This window comes from Seriola lalandi, unplaced genomic scaffold (genome assembly GCF_002814215.2).
Source record: "Seriola lalandi dorsalis isolate HSWRI2012SDOR001 ecotype SW California unplaced genomic scaffold, Sedor1 jcf7180002054364, whole genome shotgun sequence".
Classification (NCBI taxonomy): domain Eukaryota; kingdom Metazoa; phylum Chordata; class Actinopteri; order Carangiformes; family Carangidae; genus Seriola; species Seriola lalandi.
The window spans coordinates 245879-271140 of NW_019524917.1; the positions used below are offsets into that span (position 1 = coordinate 245879).

Below are 25262 nucleotides of genomic sequence, written 5' to 3' on the forward strand. Positions count from 1 at the left end.
TTTGCCCATAAATCACTCAACAGAAATTTTCCTGTCTTTGTTTTCTGTTATTGCAAAATTACAGTGTTTGTTTTCTTGTTTGTGGAATTCCTTCATATTACTCTTCTCTTTTCCTGATTGCTTTTCAGCTTAATTGATTTTTTTTGATTATCTTGACTCGACAAGACGTTTCCACATAATTTTTGTTTATCTATTTTGTGTCAATTTGGATATATGCAAGAAGACTTTATCTATACTGCTGATTACAGTGGTGATTAATACATGTTGTTGTGTTTGCTTATGTCAAATATCATTACTTGAACAACTTTTCCATTTCATAACATTTATATCCATTTGCTTTGTTTGGTGAGAATTTGATGTGCTCTAGGTTTGTTGATCTGCATCCCAAGCTGCAATTACATTGAATGAAATCTCTGATGTGAACGGGTCCATTCGAATCAGTTGATTGCACTCCATCCATCTCCCTCGGTGTTTCAGTGATACGCCCTACTGGAAAGCTCCCCTGACAGCAAGCTTGTTTTTGGTATTTAATCTGCATGGGACTGTGTGGAGAGGCCGCTTTAATATTCCTTCTCTCATTGCTTTTGGGTCTAATTGCTGCCAGCACAAACGCCATGCGGACATGGAGACACAACTACCAAGGAATCAGGGTCTGAGGTTTAATGTTTGAGGACACAAACAAAATAATTTTTGCACCCATATGCTGGCTCATTAGCTGATACGACATTTAACAATTTATAAATATTCATGAGAAGAATATATTAGCTTTGAAGTATCTGAACTATTCAACAGGACTCAGACAGCTGAGAGAGCAGGAGGAATTGTGGTGGAGTTCCACTGTCCTTCCTTAAGTAATATTATATAGAAGAAACAGGCTTGAGACTAGAAGATTGAAATTCAGTCCCTGGACAAGCACAAAGGATTTTTGTTGCGAAAGGAAAAGACTAACTGCTTCATTGTCATCACTGAGATGCCCTTGAGCAAGGCCTTTGTACTGGGCACCGTCCAGATGTGAATGTGTTTGAGTGTGAACCAGGTGTTCCTGGAAGAGCACTGTCACACATTTTGTTTAGTTCAATAGAGTAATTTCCTGACTGGGTTCACTGGACGCCAACTCAATCTCTGTAAAAGACTCACACTCGAACATGTACTCTCAGATAAAGATACACATTTATTTATCCTTCAAAATAAATGAAGTTATGACGAGTAATTAACTTATTTTTCTATGAAAGTCATGTAGCCAAAACTAAACAACGTCGTAGCAAAGTCACTTGTTGAGGTAACAACTGGGTACAGTGAAAGGTTGGGTATGGCGAATGACAGCGATCAGACTCTAATACTATGATGGTGTAATGAAACTATCATTGTCACTTTTTGAAAATGAACTCTGTATAAATGTGATTATGAAAAAAAGTGAGGATCAATATAGAAATCAGTCACTGTAAACGTCGAGAGGAAGATTATAAAAGTATTTGAGGAACTGTGAAACTTGTTGATGAGACTAGTTTGTGATTATTTCAAGTAGCTGTGATATTTTGTGTTTTCATATTTAAGGCTTTCATGATGAATATTCATTTAAACTAAGATATTATAAAGGCCTATCATAAAATAAATGGCAATAGATAACATTGGCTGTAATTCTGGTGGCATAATTTCATTATTTATGCAAACCAATGTATATGCAAATACATTTATAAGCTTTTGTTTTGTTTTGTTTTTACCTGGGATTGATTTATTTGGATAATTAGTCTGATATTCCACTAAATAAAAATACATTTAGTAAGGAAATCTGAAACAGTTGACAAGGGCAACACTGTTGTCAGAAACACATACTGAGGACTGATATTGTGGATCATTTAACAAATCTCTGAAGCACATTTCAGGACATGTTTCTTGACTGCACATTCTAAAGTGTAGCTTGCTATCAATAAAAAGATATTTGGTTTTCATGACAGCCACTGCTTTTCTGAGACGACAGTGCCTGCTGGGCTCTGGAGCTGTCAGCAGAGGTGACAGACACAAGCATTTCATCGCATTTAAAACTGGATCTTTGAAGCTTGGACACCTCTGATTGACTCCATGTCACTTCAACCCAGTGTTGAAGGATTCAACGGTTGTTGATCAGAGAGAAGGTCTTGTTTTCATTATTTATGATGCTTAATTTCACTTTCTTGCAAGACATACAGTAGTGGTCAAATTTGCAGCTGCAATAAAAGAAATATAAAATTCTTTTGAATATTCAGTAGTTTGATGGATGCTTATGATGGTTGATTGAGCATCATTTACATGTTGATGCACATTATCATCCATTCATGGGCATTTACACTGAAGACTTAAGATGGACATAAACTAATTGAGGAGACAAATTACAAATCTGAGCAGTTATAAGACCTATTATCTATAACAACTGCTCTTCTATTGTTGTAAAAACCCATAACCTCATAATCTGCATTACTGATTCTGGCCACTGAACCAAATATAAAGTTATAAACACAAAATGGTACATTTACAATACAATAAAAGCATGTGCAACTGAAAATCATGTCGCTTGACTTTATATCATAAAATATATATGATATACTGTATGTTATCAAATACTAAACATTCAAATGTTTTTTTTTTAAATAATAAATAGAGTTTCTGTGAATTACAAGTCGTTGCCATGCCCTGTGTTCCTGTCCATGTAAAAGAAGTGAGACAGTCTTCAGAAAACAGTTATAAGTCTGTCCTTTGAAGTATGAGCTGGTCTTAAGAACTCCCCATCCAGAATTTAAGACTACACTATCTGATCTGATATGCGTGACACATTGTCCATGTTGTTTACTTGAGTTGACAGAGATTTTCGGCTGTCTGTGCTCGTTCTGGTCCTTATCCCCTGTGTTCGATTTTGGCCTTGGCCGTGACAATGGCAAGAAAAGGCTGCTTTGAACTCCCCGCGGAACTTCCCTGGGGGAAAATGGGAGAAACATGAATCACACTTTCAATTTGAACTTTTTCCTTACGACTTGTATCAAAAACAACATTTTTCAGGGTTCATAAGCATTAAGACCGACAATTTTATCAGCGACCAATGTTTACAAGAGTTGATTGACTCTGGATTCATTGTAAATACATCACATTTCATTTCTTTTTTGATACATTATGAGTAATAGCTAAGATGTGTATGCCATTATCAAAGCCATTGAAATGTAATAGCATCTTTGAATTCATGTGAGAAATGTTTGTGATAAATATAATCTTGTCTCACATATTACAACACATTATCAGATGAGGAATTTATAGCAGAGTTGTATGTTTGTTTCCAAACTGTCCACTAGAGGGCAGTGATGAGCTCATTCAACTGGTATAGGTGATGAGACAGGTTACAAACTTACCACTGAGGAAATTGTAGATGATGGGATTTGCTGCACTGTTGGCATATATGAGCCAGTGTGAGAAAGTGAACCACGCATACACTGTTTCTCTGTCATTTGTGTTTTTGAAAGTCCCAAAGACTCTGCAGGTAAAGCAGGACAAGGTATCAGCCGCAGATTCTTTCAGTTTGGCTTTTAACGCTATACTACGAATCATACAAATTGAATTCAGGAGGGCAAAAAACAAGCAACAATTCAGTCCTTTCAGTCGTGTAAATATACATGAAACTACCAAGGTGAGCTCCTAATTAAAAAATAGATGTAAAATGTCAGCCCTGGTTTATCACAGCCTCTGTTCTTGATCTTTCTCTCTGCTTAAATGTCTTTTGATCCTTGAAGCAGCAGAGCTCGAGAGGTTATTACCTTTTCATGACATTGAGCACGCTGATTGGCAGGTAGCACAGGGCGAAAACAAAGAGCACCACGATCAGCATGCGAGCTGTCTTGCGTCGGGCTCGGACTTGTTTGATCTCAGCACACACCGTGCTGGTCCTGACCCTGACGGACTCTCCTCGGCCCAGACTCGGAGCCGAGCACTGCATGGGCCTCCACTTCCTCTGCAACACTGATGTGCTTCCAGGAATCTGTTAATAAAACATGTGCATACATCAGGCACAGTAAACCTGCCAGAAGAAGATCAGTTCACCCTGAGATTTTGAGCTGACAAAAATTTATTTTTTTAAAAACAATGCGAACCTGTTGACACCACAGCTTGTGACATATCTGGATATACGCCAGGACCATGAGACATAACGGTGCAAAGTAGGTGACAATGAAGAAACAGGTATGATAGACCTTTGGGTAGATCTCGGCTGTTGAGAAAATAAAACAAACATCATTACAATTGGTTCGAAAACTAACTGCATGATCTCTCCCTAAGACCCACCCCCCTCAGTTACTGTTGCCAAGCCTGTCAGTCTTTCTGTTCTTGCACAGCACATTTAGATTTAGACTTATCTCCCAAAATGCACAGTAATTTTCTAAAACAACGGGTCTTCAGCTTGACATAGAAGTAAACAAAAGCATGCAGCCTTCTCAATTCTAAGACTGTGGATTTTGTTGGCTGAAAGAAAAGCATTGTTTGTGCATTGCATTGCAGGTTAGTGGAAGTTAGTCCTTGTAGGCCTGTTATGGTGCAGTATTTATCTGAAAATCTAACTAAAATTCTTGTTACATGATCAAAACGTTTGTGTATTACAGTGGCATATTGTCAGGTCTTGACCTCACCGTTGAGATAATGTAAGTTGAGCTTTGGCACTATACAAATAGAATAGAATTGAATTGAATATTATTAATCATCTGCATCTTAATCTGTAGCCCGAGATCAGTTGTTCCTGTCTCCACATACCGACGGGGGAATCATAGTATTTTTACTAAAGATTAAATCATCGCTCCAGTGATTCTGTTTCTCAGGCTGTTGTCAGTACTAATTTGCTAACCTGTTCAGAGTTTTGAGGGAGTATTTGTGTTGCACTTTGAGTCCATTGGAGTTGAGCTTTGTTGACTTGTAGTGGTGTACGCGTTCAACCTGCAGCTGCGGAAGGTGCGTCCACCATGTCTTCTGTGAGCAATCAATTTCGAAGGTATCGAATGAATAGCCTGCCAGGTTTACTCTAACCTAATGAAGTGAGAAGTCTGGCTCAGTGTTTTTATGTGTTCAGGGAGGATTGTGAGAACTAACCTCCCCAGTGTTCATCACAGACTGTGAACAGAGTGGTCTTGTTTGTGAGTTCAGGCAGCAGGCTGCTGCACTCCATCACAATAGCCTGAGGGATCATGATGATGCACGATACAACCCAGATGACAACAATACTCTTGCGAGCCCTCTTGGCAGTGCTCTTGAACATCAATGGGTGGCAGATAGCATACCACCGGTCTTGGGCAATGCAACTCAGTGTTAGGACTGATACAGAAACTGAGATGGTCTGAAAAAAAAAGAAAAAAAAGAAGCACCAGTTAGACAGTGACTGAACTATTTTGGGAAAGGTATTTTCAGGACTCTAAAGTCAGGACCCAGAAAATAGATCCCACAGCTTCTTATTTTTATTCATGGTTGCAGCTGAGCTGTAACACCAGAGATATTCACCTGAATTTGATATTAACATAGTTTGGGGTGATTATGTGCAATAGTACACATTAATGAGGAGCATTATTTCAAAATATACAGTTGATGGGACTTTGTTTTAAATCTCTGAGACATTACGTTGCTCTAATGCAAGTCTTTAGCCAACAGTCGTCCTATTTAACTGTCAGCACTTGCAGCAGAACACAGTCATTTAGATTTTGAGACCAAAGATATGTAGAGATCAGAACAGAGATATTGAAGACTTAAATGTGTTGTATCTCTGTCATACCTGTTTTTTTTGCAGTCAGAGCAATTTCCCACAGACAAAGTATGGTTAGTATTAAAAAGCCTGAATGGTAAAACATCTTTGATAAATTTTGCAGTCCTTCACTGGAGGCATCAGGGCAGATAGTGTAGTGAAGAATGTAGCATCACAATGACTGATTTTATCTGTGTTTTTTTTTTTTTTTTTACTTCCAAGGCAAATCAGAACAGCAATAACTTCTATTCACCAAAATGTTGGCTTTCACTAAAACAGGTTTGAACCTTTCTGGAGGTCAAGCACAGACAGAGTTAGTCCATTTTATCTGAAAGATAATGGCCTACGATTAATCACCAGCTCTGTAAAGTCCCACATGAGAGAGAATCAGAGTGAAGATTAGCAGGGTTCAGTTTTTTTTTTTTTTTTTTTGGGGGGGGGGGGGGGGGGCTTTTTTCTTTGTCACCTTGATGGAGCTCAGTCTACACTCACCACGATCTAAATGCCGTTGCTCTTACAGAAGACCAGATGAAGCAAGATTTCAATTATGGAATGAGGAAACTGGACCCACTTCCGATGTGACATGTTGATGCATGAGAAACTTCCCACGCTGGAGATGCTCTTATCCAGTTTCAGGGTGTTGCACATGGTTGAGAGATTTCTATCTTCAGTATGTAGGAACCTACACGTATCAGCTTAGTGCTGGGAAGGGTCAGGAAGTCAGAAAGTGAACTGCTGGTTTGTCCCTTTTAATGGAATTTGTTGACAGTTGGAGAAATGTCGGTAACCCCTGGGATATCGAGTATTGAGTTCAGCGGACTCAGGTACTAGCGACAGCAGAACAGCCCGCTCTGAGCTTCAAAAACGCGCCGCAGAAACCGATGGGTGACGTCACAGAGGCTACGTCCATCTTTATTTACAGTCTATGGTGAGTACCAGTGTTTGCTCCTCAGTCGCCATAAAAAGAGTGCAAGGGAAGGTAAGACTTAACACAAAGACCTGTTTACGGCCTGAATACAAATCAATAAAACAGTGCAAGAGAAAAAATATATGTTCTTAACAATAACTTCCTTAAACTGCTGTATCTGCTTATAAAGATTTTAGCTGACACATATATGTTGCTTTTTAATTTTAAAAATGCTGAACTTTAAGTGTTGATTATGACATCTTTTTGCAATTGAGAACTAATCGTTTTCATTTTTTTTTTTTTAAATGCAAGCAAATGAAGTAAAATAAGTAAGTACTTAAGTTTTATTTAAAAAATTATTCTTAACCTTGGAAACAAAACAGTCTCACTACAAAGTCGGTTTTTTAGCTATAATACAATCAATCAGCTCCTGAATGGACCTCGTTGGCCTCATAAAAGCAGCAGGATGTATAGTCCATGCAAGTGCTGCTACAGCAGCAGCAGTAACAATACAGCAGAAAATCACACAACAGCAAGCAGGGTGAATGTGATCATCGAGACCTTCAAATGGACTTTTAATCCAGTGCCACGAGGTGCGATATGTGTGGTAAGATTGCAGCGAGCACAGAAGGGGGCTCAGACGTTTGTTAGTCCACATGATCCCTGTGGTTTACAGCTGCATCCATTCAGAAAATCTTGTGTACGTCAGTGATTCAGAAGGACACTCTGTGACATGGTTGTGATCAAATTCACTTTGATATAGAGAGGATAGTGTAGGATTTCAGCATCTCAGTACAGATGTATTGTGGCCTACGGTGTGATTTAAATTGGATGATTTTCTTTCAGCAGATCTGTTGGGGTTGATGCTGCAATAGAATGTAAAAAAAAAATGGAGGAGGCAAAAATCTTGCCCAAAGCGTCAAATCACCACAGGATAACATCAAAGGTTTCACACAGTGCACATCTCCTGGGAGGTTTTTTTACCCCCATGAATTAAGAGAAAGAAAAATATATGAATAACAGAAACAAGAGTCTTGCCCTCTGTTCATAAAACTCATAAAAGAGCGGTTTAGATCTGGTCAATATTTCTAATATCCTGGTTCAAAAGAAGATGCTAATCTCTTACCTGCAGATAAGGCACGACTTTGCAAAGAGTGTTTCCAAAGAACCACGTCTCTGTGATGTCGACCACGAGACTCGCGGGCAGGCAGATGATGGTGACCAAGACATCAGCAAAGGAGAGATTCACTATGAAATAGTTGGTCACGGTGCGCATGTGACGGTTTTTCCACACTGCAAAACAAACTGACAATGATGCACAATCAAAGACAGCCCAGAGACTCAATAAAGGCAAATATTTATCACATTATTCCAGGGTACTGAATGTTAATCACTACTGTCTTGAAGGCATGCTGTCAATCACAGTTTGAATTAAAATCTAGTTACATTCCTGTTTACATCGCTGATCCTGCTGGCAAACTATTCTCTCTTTAGAAATCACTTAGAGACAATTAAATTTTAATGTGTTAGTGTGACATTTCCTGCTGAAACTGTCACAGTAAAGTGTTTTCACATTCATAAATTCGTTTATCATTTTTAAGCAGCTCTTTTGATTATATGCATTTTCTTTAAGCAATTCGTTTACATGATGATCACTGGTGAATGATCACATTACCTAAATTATTTATTAATTTTACTTCATGGATGACCTCCTCTGCCATGACAGCGTCTCCATTCATTTGAAATTGTAAGACAAGACCCCCAAGATCCAAATTTGATTCTCTGATAATGAAAGCAAATCAAGCGAACATAATAATCTGTGACCTTCTGTCAGATCAAACGTGAATGGATTTCAACATTTATTGGGTAGTAGAAAATATAAAAACAAACTAAAAAGTTAATGGTGAATCTTTAGTGAAGCTAAATCCATTGCCATATACAGATAAAGACTGTGGAAAGCAGCCAAAGGTCATAGTGTGCATATGTACCATTTATGCAAAATGCAGCTGCAACACAAATCTACACAGCAACTACGTAATGACGTAACTGTAATCCAGTGTCCAGAACTGTCAGATTTGGTTAAAAAGTCACATCAAAAATATGAGATTTGATATGAGATTGTATCTATTATCCAACCAACAGAACATGTCACAATACATCAAATGTATCTTGATACAATATCTAATATACGACAAATGTATGATGACAAATTAATAAAAATAAACCAGTGTTTTGCCTTACATAGAAAAATAGAATAAACCACATTTCTGCCTCTGTTAAGTAGACTTCATCAGCAAATAGCAAAACAGAAAGTTTATATGGGATTTGACATAATTGAGTCTTGTAAAAGTCTAAAGTCAGACACAGTAATTTGAATTTTAACTTATGTCTCACTGTTGCTTGCTAATGAGAAAAAGCAAACAGAAAACTGTGTGCTGGGCATCATTTATTCAAAAGCATACACATTTGGTATCATTATAAAACTTGGTATCTTGAAAGAAAATTTATGTAATAATAATAATGATAATAATGTTATTTGTAGCACTTTTCAAAGTAGTTTAGCAGCTTTAACAAAAAAAATCTAAAGCAGTAAGTAAGCAGTAAGACAGAGGATCACAGGAAGGCTAAAAGCATAAAAGCGTGTTTAAGGAAGGGACTTAATTAAGAGGCAATTAGCCATCCTACTCTCCTCTGGAGGATTGTTTGGGGGCCTGGATAGCACCTTTGTTATATAGTCTGGATTTAGGAACCACCAGCAGAGCTGCTTTTGCGGACCTCAGAGCACTTGACGGCACATGCGGAATTAACAAAGCATGCCACAACAACAAAACAACACTAACTACACAAACAACGACGCCACAGTGAAAGAATAGATGAATGCAGTACCAAACTTTGACAGAGGGAGTATGCAACAGATGAAATAAATTATGATAAAACGAACAACCTCTAATGGTTATGGAAATACAACTAAATGAGTCCAACAAGCACAGAACTCGCAGAGTTAACTATAAATGACAGGAGCAGTAGGTTAATAACTTCATGACATGGTAGCATTTTAAATTTACATGTTCTCTTGCCTGGAAAGGTGTGGACATATATTATAATGAGTGAGTGTATATATCAAAATTAATAATTATTAACTGTATATGCGAGCTGCTAAAAGAAGTTGGTAAAGCCGAAGAAAAGAAGATACAACTGTGAAATACGAGGACCAGAATATGTCAGATAATGTAAGACCATAAGACAAAACAAGAGCAGCAGTATGGCCCTGACAATGAGTGGTGAGAGGGAGAAATTAAAAGAATCAATCATGGAAAAAACTGTGACAGTTAGAGGTGCAGCAGGCATGAATATTAAAATCCCCTAAAATTTAAAACCTGTCATACCTGGGTAAGATTATTGACAGAAGCTCAGAGGGTTCATTTATGAAGTCAAAGGAGGATTTAGGGAGTCTATAATGTCTATAAGACCCCCCTCACCCCTTCCCAAAAGTTTTAGATGATGGAAAAAAAAAAAGTAGCCAGGAGCAGAGGCTTCTAATAAAGGAGTACAAGTCTCAGATTGTACCCACAATTCTGTTATCATATAAATATCCAGATTCAGTGATAATAAAGAATAATTTCACACAAATGACTTAGATCTTACACTGAGCAGTATATATAATATATTTGGGACTTTGGGTAGCAGTGGAGGAAATACAGGCCAGAAGGGAATATGATCAGATGGTGAGACTATATGGGGAGAAGTGTGGGAAGGGTCTTGCTGAGGTGTAGGGAAGGCCTAGGGAGGATTAAAAACTATAAAATGGATAACATTAGACAGTAGTTTCTTGGTTTCTTTCTTATGGGTGGGTACTGTAGAGGTCCTGACTAACCCTGAAATGATCAAAATTTCTGATAAATGCTCTTTTAAAGAGTATGGATGGGGCCGGACATTACACAGCAGACTCTCAATTGTGCAGCGTAGTGATTCAATGTCCTGGTGCAGTCGGGCTGATGGTCTAGACATGACATCAAGGTTCCGGCGTGTATCATTGCAGTGTGGACTCAGGGGTGAAGGTCAATGAGTGTTGGAACAGGTTTAATAAAATCCTCAACCTTTCTGCTGCTGAGACAATATGTGACGACACAGGCGAGTTTAACAAATCTGACGATGGAGACAGCCGACACCAAGAATTCAGCACAGAGCTGCCTCCGTCCGTGTAGATTGCCAGGTTGGAGGGGAGTTGGCAGGTGAGGCAGGAGGTAGGCATTTAAAGGGGGGCAGCGGATCCTGCAGCTGGAGGCGAACTGAGACTAGCTGAGGTGGTTTAGTTTAGTTACACTGAGTGAAAGACGACACTCGAAGAATCGGTGGAGAAGCCAAGGGAGCCTCTGGGCCAGGAGGGTGGACTGACTACACCATCCCTCCAGGAGCATGTGCTTGCGTAGGGGTAAAGGAGGGATTGCTAACTCCTGGAGTGGTGCATAGAAGTTGGAGCATGGTAGACAGTGATGTCAAGTTCACCATATCCATATGAATATTTAACATATTTAATAGAAACTTTTTTTTTTTAATGTATTTATTTTACCATTGATTCTCTCTCTTTCATCCTGACCACTGTGAAGGCGTGGCCAGGTAATGCATTTGTCAGGCAGTCGTCACCATACACTCGACCGTTGCGTAGCACATGCACAAAAGCTAAGTTTGCTGCTCAATGCTGATACAGCGACAGGTGGATACACCTCCTGAATCTCAGTCTGAGGAAGAATCACCATGGCAATACTTATACCATACCATAGCATAGTTATTGTTTACAACGCCGAGGCTGACACTCCAGCACTTTCCCATGAATAGCGGAGTAGTTTAGTTTTTTTGTTTGTTGCGACCTGTGAACACTGTGGCACTTTTTTGCAATATACTGGCGTGTGACTTTTTTTATATTATGCCAGGTTATTTTGTTCTAATTTTGTATCAAACTTACATCGTCAGTTTGATCTTTTTTTTCCCGAAAGTTGTTTGAACTACTTTTTATAAGTAGCTTAAGTTAACCAAAGTAGATATCTCCCTCAGGTAGCTTTTGCAGTAGTTCAACTTCTTCCAGTGTAAAGTAATTGGTAGCTTGCAAAGCTATGCTTTCAAAGTAACTTCCCCAACACCGACAGTAAGTACCTGGGACGCAGCTGTTGCTTTTGAAATGCTTCAGCAATTCAAACACGGTGGAACATGGGCGGTAATGTGAATGTACAATATGACATAGAGGATTTGTAAGGTCGGCGGAAAAAGTATGTTGACACTTGAAAATATGCATGTCTCTGAAAAGCAGCAGAAATGGATTTTCCACCCTGAAATATATATGCAGGAGGAATATAAGTATAGTACACTGACATCCCTGTAGAAAGAACTTTAAAGTTTTAAATCAGGGAGGATTATATTATGTATGTATATTTGCCTCTACCACCTGGATCCTGATTTATTGTGTAGAGTGAATGAACTGAACCACCTACGGGTGGATGCAGGACTGAGAACCACAGCAGGCAGAGTGGACAATCACCTCACCTCGCCTGAGGGGTGTAACAAGAAGGTCCCAGGTGTTCAAGTGCACAAGAGACAGAGAGAAGAGGCCTTCTATGCTTATTTCAGTTAAGTATGTCTCTACCATCATTTGGATTAAGCTACTAAAACCCATGTGTATGACGGTACATGTAGTATTTTGTTTACTTGCCCCACAGGCTATTGATTTAAATGACGTATCATGCTGTGTGCCATGTTGAAATGAAGTAGAAACCACACCCACCGGCTCAAATCCGCATGGTTAAGTTTTGGAATGCTGTATAAAGTATTCTGTCTGATCAGACCTGTGCTAGGAATAAAGTTGGCTGGAACTATTATCAGCTTTTAGTCTGAAATAGCTGCCTGCTATGGCTGGAAGTTATGCAAATAAGAGCGGTGAGTAAGTAAATTTACTAAACAACTTACTAATGCTACTTAATTACCTAATTAACAAACATATAGAAACTGAAGCAGCTAAATGGAATTAATCCTTTATTGTTGTTAATTACATCTGTGTCTTTTCCTACTGTGAAATGGCAAAATGCCGGAGGGGCTTATAATTTGTATGTCAGTCACAGTGAACTCTATGTGAGGTTAAAAAAATTAAATAAAAAGCTTGCGTCCATTTGCAACAGAAGCATATTAGTTCTGGCTCCTCACTGAAATCAAAGAGTGAGCGAGTTCATCTTTGCACTACATCATCAAACACAAAAACTAATAAGAATGATAGAGATGACAGTTTGCCTGTCTGAAAAGCTGGAACAGCAGTGTGGGGGTCATGTCAATCAGGCATAGTCAAAAATAAATGTAAATGCCCACACAGTCCTGAGAAGAAGTTTTCATCAGGCAACACAAGTGAGAACACCTGTAGAGGTGAGTCACAGGTGCACAGAGCATTTCCTGTGGCATTTTTTACTGTGGTACCAGACTTGGGCTGTTTTCTATGGCTCTTTGTTATTTCAGTGATGTGTGAATTCACTGGTGTTGACCAACTGCTGTCAGATCTATTTAGCACAAATGTTTCTCTTGAAGCCTTGAAGCCCCATTGGACGATAACAAATCTTTAAAATATAGATATTATACTGTAGACCTGCAATGAATTATGTAAGCATGATGAAAAATCTAGACCGTAGCTGTAACAAACACAGAATATAGTCAATGACATTATTTTTTATGCACCATTTTTATGATCCAATCACTGCATCTGCAATGAAAACCTAAAGATAGTCAAAATATTATAACAACATCTAATGATAACATCTGAGCCAATCAAAACATTTGCTTGGTTTGTGAATTAATTAAGGTATTTTTAGTGATTTTACACACATGAAGAAAGGGCAAAACAAACAAACAAACATTCTCCCTCCACTTTCTTCTTTTGCAAATCAACAGCTAGTGAAGATAGACGGACATTTCTTTTCTCTGCTCCGCGGACTAAGACGCAAGTAACCTCCTGTTCTTCCTCAGTGTATCTCTCACAGCTCCCCACGATGTTACAGGCACTGTCACGAAAACTCAGACGAACAATAAATCCCCAGAGGACTAATAGATTCACATTTATTCAAGCACAACCACCCACATCCACCTTTCTGTCTTAAGAATGACAAAGATAGTGTAAAGATTTGCTGTAAGTATTTACCAGTTGGAGATTATTTTTTCCCAGTATTTCATAAATACTGATACAAATACTGATACAAATTTCTGGAATTTGTGTGCACATATATGACATCTTATGTAGGCCTACAAACTATTATACTGTAACTACAATATAAGAAGTAAGACTATATTGTTATAAACATTTTCCACAAACAGCAGTGGACGGACATGGAGCCATTTTATTTGGAATGGAAAGTAGGACAACTCCTATGTCTTTCATAAAGACATGTGGTGTGAACATCTGCCATGATAGTGTTGCCAAAAAATAAATCTTCAAGATCAAAATTTGAATGACAGTGCTACCAAAATAAGATGCTTCTTAGAAAATGTACTGTTTGTGCTTTTAAACTCATCCAATTTCATAAACAAATATATGAACACCAGTCAGTGTAAGTTAAATGAACAATAACAGTACAAAAATGTAACCAGTAAGGAGGAGGTTTAGGCGGTGGAGGGAGCTGCAGCAACAAACAGCATTGGCATGAGTTTACATATGGGCAGAGTAGCAGTGAGCGGCTGTAATGGTCACCTTGTACACCTGTATGATTATGATTAGATGTTGCCAGTCAGCAAGCAGCTAAACAACTGATGAACAAGCCAGTGAATGTCAGTGCTACTAATCAATCACACACAAAAGAGAATAAATAGCAGCATTTATATCGTGCTTTTATCCAAGGCAATTCAGTTTGCCTTTCATTCACACTGATGGCAGGGAACTACTTTGTGAGGTGCTGGCTTCAGTGTCTTGCCCAACAACACTTCAACATGTGGATTGGAGAATCTGAGGACCAGCAACAATATAACTCTCTGTTTTGTGCCACTGGCCTTCAAAATAAAAGCTGAGAATTGTAAAATGTTCTTAAATAATTATAAAGTACTCTAATTGTCATATCTACATAACACCAATATAGACTAATAATTGGTGCCAAACAACAGTGGTGGCAATACTGAAAATGTAATTGTTGCCGTTGCTCTTAGCCGAACCCGATCAAAATCAAGAATACTTGACAGGACATTATGGTCTTCTGCAGACAGGTTTGTAATGGTTATGACGTGTGTTATTCACACAGTTGTGTGCTTGATTAGTTCATGTTAACCAGCCCATCTCTTCAATTCATCCTGCTGCAGTTTCCTCAGTGAACTCTTTCTGAATCTGTTTGTGCAGTCGATTGCACAACAACAGCTCCTCCCGATTTTCGCATGCATTGCCTCTATAGAAGCAGCGTAAGGACATGACTTCTTATGCAATATACAAAAGAGAAGTACTATTTGACTTACTGTAAAGTATTCTAAAGACTCTTGCACCATGGGTGCACAAAACAACTTCAGCAATATTTTTTAGTTTGGAGTTTTGTGTAAGCCTTTCGATCAAGCTGCAGGTCTGCCAAGCTACCAATTACTATATCATCAACAAGTGCGTCTGAGGTTCTTGTCTGATCGTCAGTTTGTAACAGCATTGCCAGCTACTGTTTTTCCTGCTGCCAAAGGCTCAAACATAACAGAGCTTAGGCCTGGGAATGGCAACACATATCTTTTTCGTCCTCTGCCATAAAAAACAGATGATGGAGGAGTTGATTGATCCTCAGTGACTATTCTTTGTCCTGCCCATTGTTGACCTCTTTAATCAAGTCCCTCTCAATGTTAAGTCCTGTCTCAGCATCCTATTTCAAATCACGTCAAACCACTGAGGAAAATTACAGTCTCAAAGCCATTTCATTTCAGGTCTGGGACAAGCAGCATGGAGAGTGTACACATCCCAAAATTTTTTTTACAGCTGCCACATCAAAAACTCAAGCACACTTCAGTCTAACTTCGTCGAGGTGAAACCCATTTTATTTAACAAAGCCCAAGAAAAGATTTCTGTGAGGTCGAAATATTCCATTAAATCCATTAAATTCACAGCACCATCATTTTCAGGCTCTTGAACAACAAAATTTTGACTTTCAGTATATTATAATTCAAAATCTTTGTATAAACAAACTCTGAAAGAGTAGTAAAAAGGGCCAATGGAAATATATGACATAAAGCCATTGACCAAAGGATCCATCCACATCACAGCTGACTTCATTTCCCCAAGAATCTAGTCCCGAAGCCTTGGAATCTAATGCCAGCCGGCGGCCACAAACGCAATCCAACCGGATGTGCGTGTTGTTTTGTTTCCACTGCATGTTTTAGTAGGCAACTGTTTACTATCAAATTAGCCATGAAAACAGGAGCCTTTCTCACAAAGCAGGATTAGTGGGGTTGATCTGGTCTCACTGAGGTGGCTCGAATTCAAACAGCTCTCCGTTGTTGTGGTAACTAATGCTGCAGACCATACTGCAAGTTCTGCTCAGGCTTTTGGCTCAAAAAATATTAAAGAACAATCAGTCAACTGTGAGGAAAAATGGAGCAGCATTTACACAACATCCCATAATGGACAAAAATACAGTATAACATATAAGTGCTTTTGAGCCCGGAGTGCTTTCCATGACATAAATGGAAATGTAATCAATGTCCAACCCAGGGTATAACAACGGGGCTTCTAACAAACACCAGGTAGCTACTATACACTATCAGAAATGAGTAAAAGGTACTGTTGCAAATGAATTGTGCTGCTATTCTTTTATATCCTACACAGTGATAAGTTCAGTTTGGATGGCTGCATCCATATTCCATCACTGTGTCTCTGTGGAAAATGAGTCTTTGTGCATATAAACGGTTTTAAAGATCTCCTCCATTATCCATTCTGACCACATGCATTTGCTATTACATACTCACATTTTTGGACATTTGCTTTCACCATTACAATTAATAAAAGATTATGAATTATTATAGAAAAGTTAAGTTTATGAGTACACATTAGCATGTTTTGCAGGTTGGCCAGTTGGGAACTAGTTCTTTTTTAAAAATGCTGTTTGATTTCAGCACAACACAAGATGAAATCCTCCGTCAGCAAGCCAGATCTGAGACATTGGCACACACACAAAAAAAAGAATGAGCTGAGGTCTGTAAGTAATGAACTCACCACAAACCAGGAAGTAATTGACGCCTATAAACTTGCACTAGGTGTGCTCTGGCCTATGGGTGGCTGCCACAGAAACAATTATATACACCTGCTTGAATTGAACTGAAAAAAGACACAGCTCCTCTTTGATCTCCTGCTTTTATAGTCACAATTAAAATACTGGCTGAACTTTGGTACTCTATAATATCTAACAGGTGGAGATCAGCTTGTAGCACATTTGGCGGCATATAGATAGATAGATAGATAGATAGATAGATAGATAGATAGATAGATAGATAGATAGATAGATAGATAGACACTTTATTTATCCCCTAAGGGAAATTCATGTTAAACATAAATAAAATAAATTATTATAATACATTACCTATTATCTAAATTGGCCCCTGCTGGCCACCTCTGGGCATACAGGTAATTGGCTTATTAATTAAACCTGCATTAGCTGATTTTTTTTTTTCTTTGGCATTTTAGGGTTGCCTGTTTGCACAACACTATCATTAATTTTGAGTTGCTCATGAAACTAAGACCAGGCTCCACTGTGTTTTCCAGCTAGTTGCTAATGTTTACGGTTTGCTGTCTTGTGCTGGGCCTGCAGCATACAGAGGGTTTATCAGAGCTTTTCCTCCCTGTTAGGGCTGGAAATGATGCTGATGAGAATCAAACCAAGACAACAAATAATTACCTGAAAGATGCTAAAATGCTTCATGGAGCTGAAGTCCACTGCAGAATCAGGTAATAGTTCTCTGTGCATTTACAAGCATCCCTTTTCACATACATTGATTTCTCAGATCAACATTTTGCTTATAGCAGCTTTAAGTAAGGAAGAACATGCAGTTAAAATGTTAACATCCCAAAACAAAAACAACCAAGTTAAAGTGATTAAACGTGAGTTATGTTTTTTCCTCCCTCTTCTCCTAAAGTCTGAAGGGGACAAATGGCTTTCCTCACATCTTAAGGTTTTACTGAAGAGTTACCGTGAGTAAACTGTGGTGGCATCTCTGTGTCCAGTTTTAGGTAAAGCTGCTGCAAACATCAATAGAAAACAATGTTTTGGGCACAAAAGCACAAAGAAAGAGACGCTAAGATCATTTTAAAAGCCTTTTGATTCTGCTGTTTGCATTTCATCTAATGGAGACAGTTATAATGACCACCTGTCAGCTGTAGCTCTGGAACTAATGGCCTGCCTGATGAAACCACATGCCAGCTCTCCCCATAGCATCCCCTCGATTTGTTAGACAAAAAAAAAAGCAAATTTCACTGGAAAAAAGAAAAAAAAAAAAGACAAGTTAATCTTCTGGTCAACTTCTACACATGGAATAATTATTGAAGCTGCAGTTGAACCAATTATCTCTAGACACAGGAAGCCCACTGGAAGAGTAAAACATATTAACAGGCATATCTTGTTTTTTTTTTTTACATTTGCTCTTTTCTGTGGGAGCCAGAAGACTTACTTGTGTAGTTGCCTGTTTGTGGCTTTCACACTGTTTGAGTTTAGTACAAAGGATAAGTCTGCAGTATTACTGGAGTCTTCTGTGCTGTGAGGATCAAATCCAGGAGCCCAATGACTTTACAGAGTTGATTGAAACTGCTGATTGAAACTATGTCTCATTTCTGTCATAACTTGTGCCGTGCCTGTGTTATTGCCAGTCGATCAGTCCATTAGATTGTGAGACCTGCTGGACTGAGCTGTAAGGCAGGATAGATTATTGCTAAGTTGTCTGCAGCATTTGACATTTGTGTTGCTCCTAAAGATAGTACTATTGATGAGTAAACTATAGAGCTTTTATTAAAAAGCTTTTTATAAAAAAATAAAAAAGAGTCTTTTAAATATGTAAAATCATTAAGTATTTTAGTTTCTGTTTTATTTGTGCTGCAAGATTTCATCCAAAGTTAGCTTGAATTAAATGGTGTGGCATGACAGCCTGGCATCAGCAAAATGGTGTATAAATAAAACGTCAATTTCCTTAGATTATTTCACGTGTTATTTATCGATTTATTTCGTGTCTTAAGTGCACATAGATAAACTGCTGAGCCATAACTGCTGCCTCAGAAGAATGTGATTTTATTTATGATGAAAATGGCCTTCAGATGATAAAAGAAGGAGGACTCCTGCAGTGAGATGAACGACACAAATCTGCACAGAAAGAGTCGAGGCCGAGATGAATAAAACTGCAAATGGGAAATCAGCAGGTTGCCGCAGAGTACCCGTGGCCACCAGAGGGCCCCCGAGAGCGCCTGAAATGTCCCACAAGCGAACTTCTCTGTGTGCGTGTGTGCGTGTAACAGAAACTCCACCAGTGGACTATTACACAGTAATATGTAAAAAAAAAAAAAAAAAAAGAAAAGAAAAAAAAAAAAAAAATGACACACACACACACACACACACACACACACACACACACACACACACACAGGTTCAATGGTAGATTTGCCTTCTGCACAGCATTTCCCTCCTAAACTACAAAACAGCAGCGGAACAGCACAATAAAAAAATAAAATTAAAAATGAAATGAATAAAAGAAACTGAGAGAAAAAGACAAAACAATGACAACATCGTGATTTATTACGTCAATCTGCAGAACAACCCCCCCCCCCCCCCCCCCCCTCCATTTCTTTTAGTGCGAGAAAAGTGCGCCCGTGGACGCGCACAGCCTCCCTCTCTGGAATACAGGTTAAGAGATATTATTTATACAATCTACCTTTGATAATCTGCGGCTGCACTGAGAGACTCTGCGCTCTGTGACGTCTCCTCCCTGAGCTCTCTCCACCAGCAGCTGCACCACTGCGATTAAAGACAAACTGTGGTCTACTATGATACATCTTTCATTACTGTACCATTCCATTTCATTTCCTTTGCAGCAACGCACTACTTCATATGCTCCAAAAAATAGAGAGAGAAAAAGTTATTCAAAGTATCTGTGGGGAAAGAAATATATCAAAGATTGAACCTACCAAGCGAGTTTCCAATGAGTGAAACGAAGAACACAACAATGTAAGCCACAATCAGCACCCATTCATACTGCTTGGGGTGTAAGTACTCTCTCCAGATGTATCTCAGAAGTTCATCGTCCTCATCCACAGTGGAGTGCAGATGAAACTCCGTGCTGTTGGCCACATATGCAGAAGATATACAATCCTCGCAATCCATATTCCCAGTGATGCCAGACATCCTTCGAGCTGTTAGTGTGTCTTGTTGTATTCCCGCTGTTAATCGTGTGTCTGCAGTGACCGCAGGTTGTTGAGCAGACTGCCAATAGGGACGCGATAATAACGCGCTCCACAGACCCCGTCGGTGTGACGTTGATTTTCTCCTCTGTTTCTTGAGCTCGGCCACAACAGCAGGGTCAAACACCAACAACACAGCTGATTGTGGCCAGCAAGGAGCTGTGAGATATACTGCCCACCGCACTTCTCCTCAAAGGACAGAAAAGGGGATAAAAAAAAAAAAAAAAAAAAAAGGAGAAGGGGCCAAGTCTGAGAGGAGAGGCAGAGGGATTATAGGGGGGAAAAAACTTATTGTCTGGTCTTGTATGTGTGTTCCAGCCTGTGCTATTTTCTGATATGAACATTTAAGCATTCCCACAGAAATCTGACAAACTGGTTCAGTGGCCTATCATATTTCAGGTTATTTTATATCACCTATATATCTGCAAATGTTCTCTCTAGACTTTCTTTAATGTGATATTCAATTCAAACTTTTATTTTTATTTCAGCACTTCCATGGGGCATATTCAATTCAATTCAATTCAATTCAATTCAAACTTTACTTGTCCCCAGGGGACAGAAATAGACTACACTACAAAGAACACACAACATGTGGGAGACAACTGTACACATTAAGAAAAAGAAAGGAAGTGGTGCAAAACAAACACTGTATTATGTAACTATAATGAGATGGACATTAACAAAACAACCTGGGAAAATACCATCACTAGTGCAAATAAATACTGTACACATAAATAAATAACTGACTGTACTGTACTGACTGTAGCCGTATGACAGATAGTCTTAGTGCAATAAAAGAAACTATATTGAGTTTTTCCTGTGGTGGACAAGGAAATGTAAATGATTGGTTGACTGGATCTTGGGCTGCAGCAGCTTTATCTGTTTTGAATTCTGCACAAGAGCTCCATCAGGAGCGTCTAAATGAGGAACGGCTGCATAAATACTCCAAGGGCGACTTGAGACCATTTCATACACCCAGTTAACCTGCATGACCAAATTGCGTGAGCTGTGAACACAGCAGTGCACGCCATCAGAGTAAATTGGGTAATTTGTCTCAAAACGTGGCTAAAATGATGAAATATTGACAAGGTGGGAATGGTGTGACAATAGGTCTTTTTTTTTTTTTTTAAAGGATCAATCTATGGGGAAAATATCAACTTAAATTATTACAGTAAATTAGATGAAGTGCTTGTTTTTTTATGTCTTCAAGAGTCAGTCTTTCCACTGTCACTGCAATACACTGGGTGCAAACTAACAGCAATCATTTCACACATCATCCTGCTGAATCCCAGGCTCTTTTTTTTTCATACAAAAAATAAAAATAAATTAAAAATACGATGATACGACGGCCCCAGATGATAAAAGTGCTGGAAACAGTCAGTGAGACAAACAAGACAAAACTGCACAAATGGCTGATGACAGCTGAGGTCGAAATGAATCAAATCCCAAATTTGAAGGGAACAAGTTTTTGTTCACCCATGTGTGACATACCCCGTCAGCCTTGTCAGATGAGCTACCAATCATGTCCCAAATATCATCTTTTAAATGGATTTTAAAATATATTCTCACTAGATGGACCTTTACCGTGACCGATCTTTGATAAATCCCCTTATTTGGCACAAAAGTGTTGAGAGACAGACGGAAGTGTGATTCGTCTTTTTTTTCATAGCAACTTGAGATATAAATATAGTTTTGTCCTAATTATCAACATTGTTATTTGATGTTCCAGACTGTGCTAAACTGTAATTCCATTATTAGGAGACAGCAGGTTTCCTCTTTGCAGGTTTCTTCTGAACTCCATTGTATAAATGTGATGTGTCTCATTTCTTCATCAGAAGACTCATATAATTGACTCTCCTGTCTCAGCCAAGATTGTTAGAATGACTCATCATTTCTCAGAGAGTCATCTTTATTCCATAAGCATAGTGATCGTGGGATTGTCAGTTTTAAGTCTTGGTCTCTTGTTAAGTCTTTTTTCAGTATAGGTTTCATCAAGTTTGTTTGTTTGCTATTACCAAACGCTGGACGTTTCAACCATTTTTTCCATTTCTTTCATCTGTATATTTCAAATTCTCTTCTTCTCTTGCCAACTACTTTTAAAAGCCTTCATGTTAAAGGAATAGTTTGACACTTTGGGAAATAAACTCATTTGGTTTCTTGCCGAGAGTTAAATGAGGACTTCAATACCACCCCTCACGTCTGCACGCTGAAGCCACTGCTTGCCATATGTATGGTGCAGTACAGTGTACCAAACAGTTGCTGTATATTGGAGGGATTGTCAGAGGGGCAGAAATGAAATATGACTGTGATCCTGCACATCTTTGTTCCTTTAGTCCAATTTATACTCAACAAGGAAACATGAAAAAACAAAGGTGTCAGAAACAATGAAGGTTCCCTTCAGCGCTCACAGGGAGACTAGAAACTGAATGACTGAGACTCATTCTCTACAACTGATCACAACCATGATCGAACACAGGTGCAAAATTATGATTCTACTTCATTATTTCTGTGTCATGTAAAATTAATGGGCTGCTCTCAAAAGTGGTCTGTCAATTTAAAGCCTTATTTTAAGTATTTCCAATACATGGTTGCCATGAAACCACAGTCAAGTTTTTGCATATAACAAGACCCGATCCAATCCTGCTGTCCTTTCTGGAGCTTTGGCATTTGCTGTTGTACTCCAAATAATGACTATCTGTAATTAAAAGCTTCACACAAACAGTCATCAAACTTCCTCCATTTGACTTTTCTCTTGCGTGTTTGCTATTGATCAGCGAGTGCAGCTAAAGTATCAAGACTCTGATGAGATAACAAAAATGACTCAGTCGTGAGTTTAAAGTCAAGTGCTCGGGCCTTTGAGGCTCTTCTTTGCTAATCAGATCCAAGTCTGGTTAGCAAAGTACAAGTTTAAAGGATGATCACAAATAAGCAGCAATTTATTTCTATCTTCAGTTCCAATGATGCCCTCAAGCTCTAACTCCTACATCAGCTCAGAGGAGGTGAAGACATGGAACTTTGGCACTCATTATGAACAATAAAGTAATCAAACAAAGTGTTCCCTTTAATGGAGACTGAAGTGTAGAACACTAATTTATAAACATTTATCATCCTTTTAATCTCTGATCATTTTTTTCCTATTTAATGACATCTAAAGAGTTATCAATTATCCAGTCAGACAGATCACCTGCACAAGTCATTAAGCTCACCGCACAATAAACTGTGTCTTTCCATTTGAACTAATGAATAATTATAGGTAATGGCTCCATTGGCTCTTTCTAAAGATGTGAAAAAGCTGGACCCGGAGACTTGGATGTGTCACCATGCTGCTGCAGGGGTCATTGTGAAAACTGTGAAATCTTTCAACCACTTTCTAATGAATTTCATTTGCCTACCCATGACTTTTTATAACTTCTTTATGATTGAGACATAATCTCCAAAAACATAAAGAATGGGAAAATATTTGTAAACCATCACCAAAACTGTGCTTAAAGCTGGAAAAAGCAAGGGTAAAAAGAGGAATGATATACAAAACATAAAATGTATTTACTTTTACTTTTATTTGCTGCTCCTCCTTCTTGTCTTATTATAAGTTAAAACTGTTTTAATTGGGGGGGGGGGGGTTGCGCAGGTTGAGTTGGTTCTGATCAGATCTTGCATCGTGACCGCATGTATGAGTATGTTTTGTCATGTGGCCACTGTCAGCGAGGAGACAATGTCTCCCACACAGGAGCTAAAAGACACTGTAAAGTTTAACACTCACCACGTCTTTCAGTATCTGCTCCTGATAAAGACCCGGCTGTCTTGTACAGTTCTAAGCTCTGTTTTAATTATTCCTCATTAATTTTTCAGCATTATCTGCTTCACGGCTCATCGCAGTGCATTCTCAGACACTCCATCACACCGCTGGCTCTCACACAAAATTGTGTTTATCCCACTGATCTATGACTGGAACTTAGACCTGCCTGTGCCTGCGGGACTATTTCACATAATCATGGCCTTCCCTTGCAATCACTGAATAGATGTAGTGCTTAGTATTTACACCAAGGTCTCATACTGCACTGAAGCTTTGGTGTTGTCCCTTACTTGTAAGTTGCTTTGGATAAAAGCGTCTGCCAAACAAGTAAATGTAAATCTAGCTCAGAGTTTCATACGGCATGCAGACCGTGCACACATCTGCATGAATCAATAGGATTAGTACGTCCTTATATGTATATATATATATATATATATTCACACTATGTTCAAAAGTATCATCCTGTAATATCCTGATCCAGACAGTAATTACACAGTCGCATGCAGCCATTAGTTCGGCCATTAGCCATTAGTCCAAACCCACAGTGGAAGCTCATTCAGTTGTATGTATGCACATCTTATACAGCGGTGCCATACATCCACAGCACAATATACTGTGATCCAAGATACGCATGCTGTATGTTCTGTGTGTAAAAGTTAACTGTTCCCACATGTTTATATTCACATTTGTGACTTAAATGTCTTTAACGTTTGCTTATATCTATCAAAATGTTATGTGTTAAAAGTTGGTGAAGATTGAAGCATTTTGTCAGCTTATAACCAGCAGGTGGAGCTGGACCCATGAGGTGTGATACAGTTTAACACTTAACACTCCAACTTTTAGTGTGTCAGTTTAGCCGTGAGGAAAAGTCTGTCATGACTCATACCTATGTAAATTTTATCAGCTTTGTGCGTGTGTGTGCGTGTGTGTGTGCGTGTGTGTGTGTGGCTCTGAAACGTGTTGTGGTTTCTAAACTCTGTGGAAATCTGGAATCCTAATTTTTCAGACTGCCACGTCTGAAGTGTGCAAAATGTCAAAGATAGGATAAACTGTCAGGAAGTGACAGAATCAAAAGGTCAGGAAGTTTTAGGGGCACATCAGGAACAGAGTAAATCTGTGCAATTTTGTTGGGAGGAATCTGAGCAGAGAACAAATGTTTTTATGGTAGACTGCTCAGTAATTATTAGTCAATAACAAAAAACACTCAAATACTTTGAGAGATTTAAACCCTATCCCCGAGTTTTGTTCCGTCATGATTAATTATGCCTCTCATCTTATAATTGATTCAAAGGACAGCAGATCTGTAAACATAAGTGGCAGAAAACCTTCTATTATTTATCCAATTAAACTAATCTCCACTGCAGACACAACCGCCTGCTACATCTTCCAGAACATATCGTGATCAGGA

The 25262-nt window shown here is 38.7% G+C and overlaps 1 protein-coding gene across 1 annotated transcript; it reads right to left on the reverse strand.

Annotated features, from left to right (window-relative positions):
* Positions 1–2534: 2534 nt before the first annotated feature.
* Positions 2535–20005, reverse strand: hcrtr2 (hypocretin (orexin) receptor 2). The gene is made up of 7 exons (XM_023408471.2): positions 19789–20005; positions 7771–7949; positions 5095–5338; positions 4110–4225; positions 3777–3997; positions 3375–3496; positions 2535–2946 (listed from the first exon to the last, which is right to left on the reverse strand). The coding sequence occupies exons 1-7, from the start codon at positions 20003–20005 to the stop codon at positions 2777–2779; spliced, it is 1269 nt and encodes a 422-aa protein (XP_023264239.1). The 3' UTR covers positions 2535–2776.
* Between the last annotated feature and the right edge of the window lie 5257 nt (positions 20006–25262).

Coding starts and splice junctions, on each gene's coding strand:
- hcrtr2 (XM_023408471.2), bottom strand. CDS start 20,005: ATGTCTGGCATCACTGGGAATATGGATTGCGAGGATTGTATATCTTCT. Junction 7,950..19,788: donor ACTCATTGGAAACTCGCTTG/GTAGGTTCAATC, acceptor CATCATTGTCAG/TTTGTTTTGCAGTGTGGAAA. Junction 2,947..3,374: donor CATCTACAATTTCCTCAGTG/GTAAGTTTGTAA, acceptor ATTTTCCCCCAG/GGAAGTTCCGCGGGGAGTTC.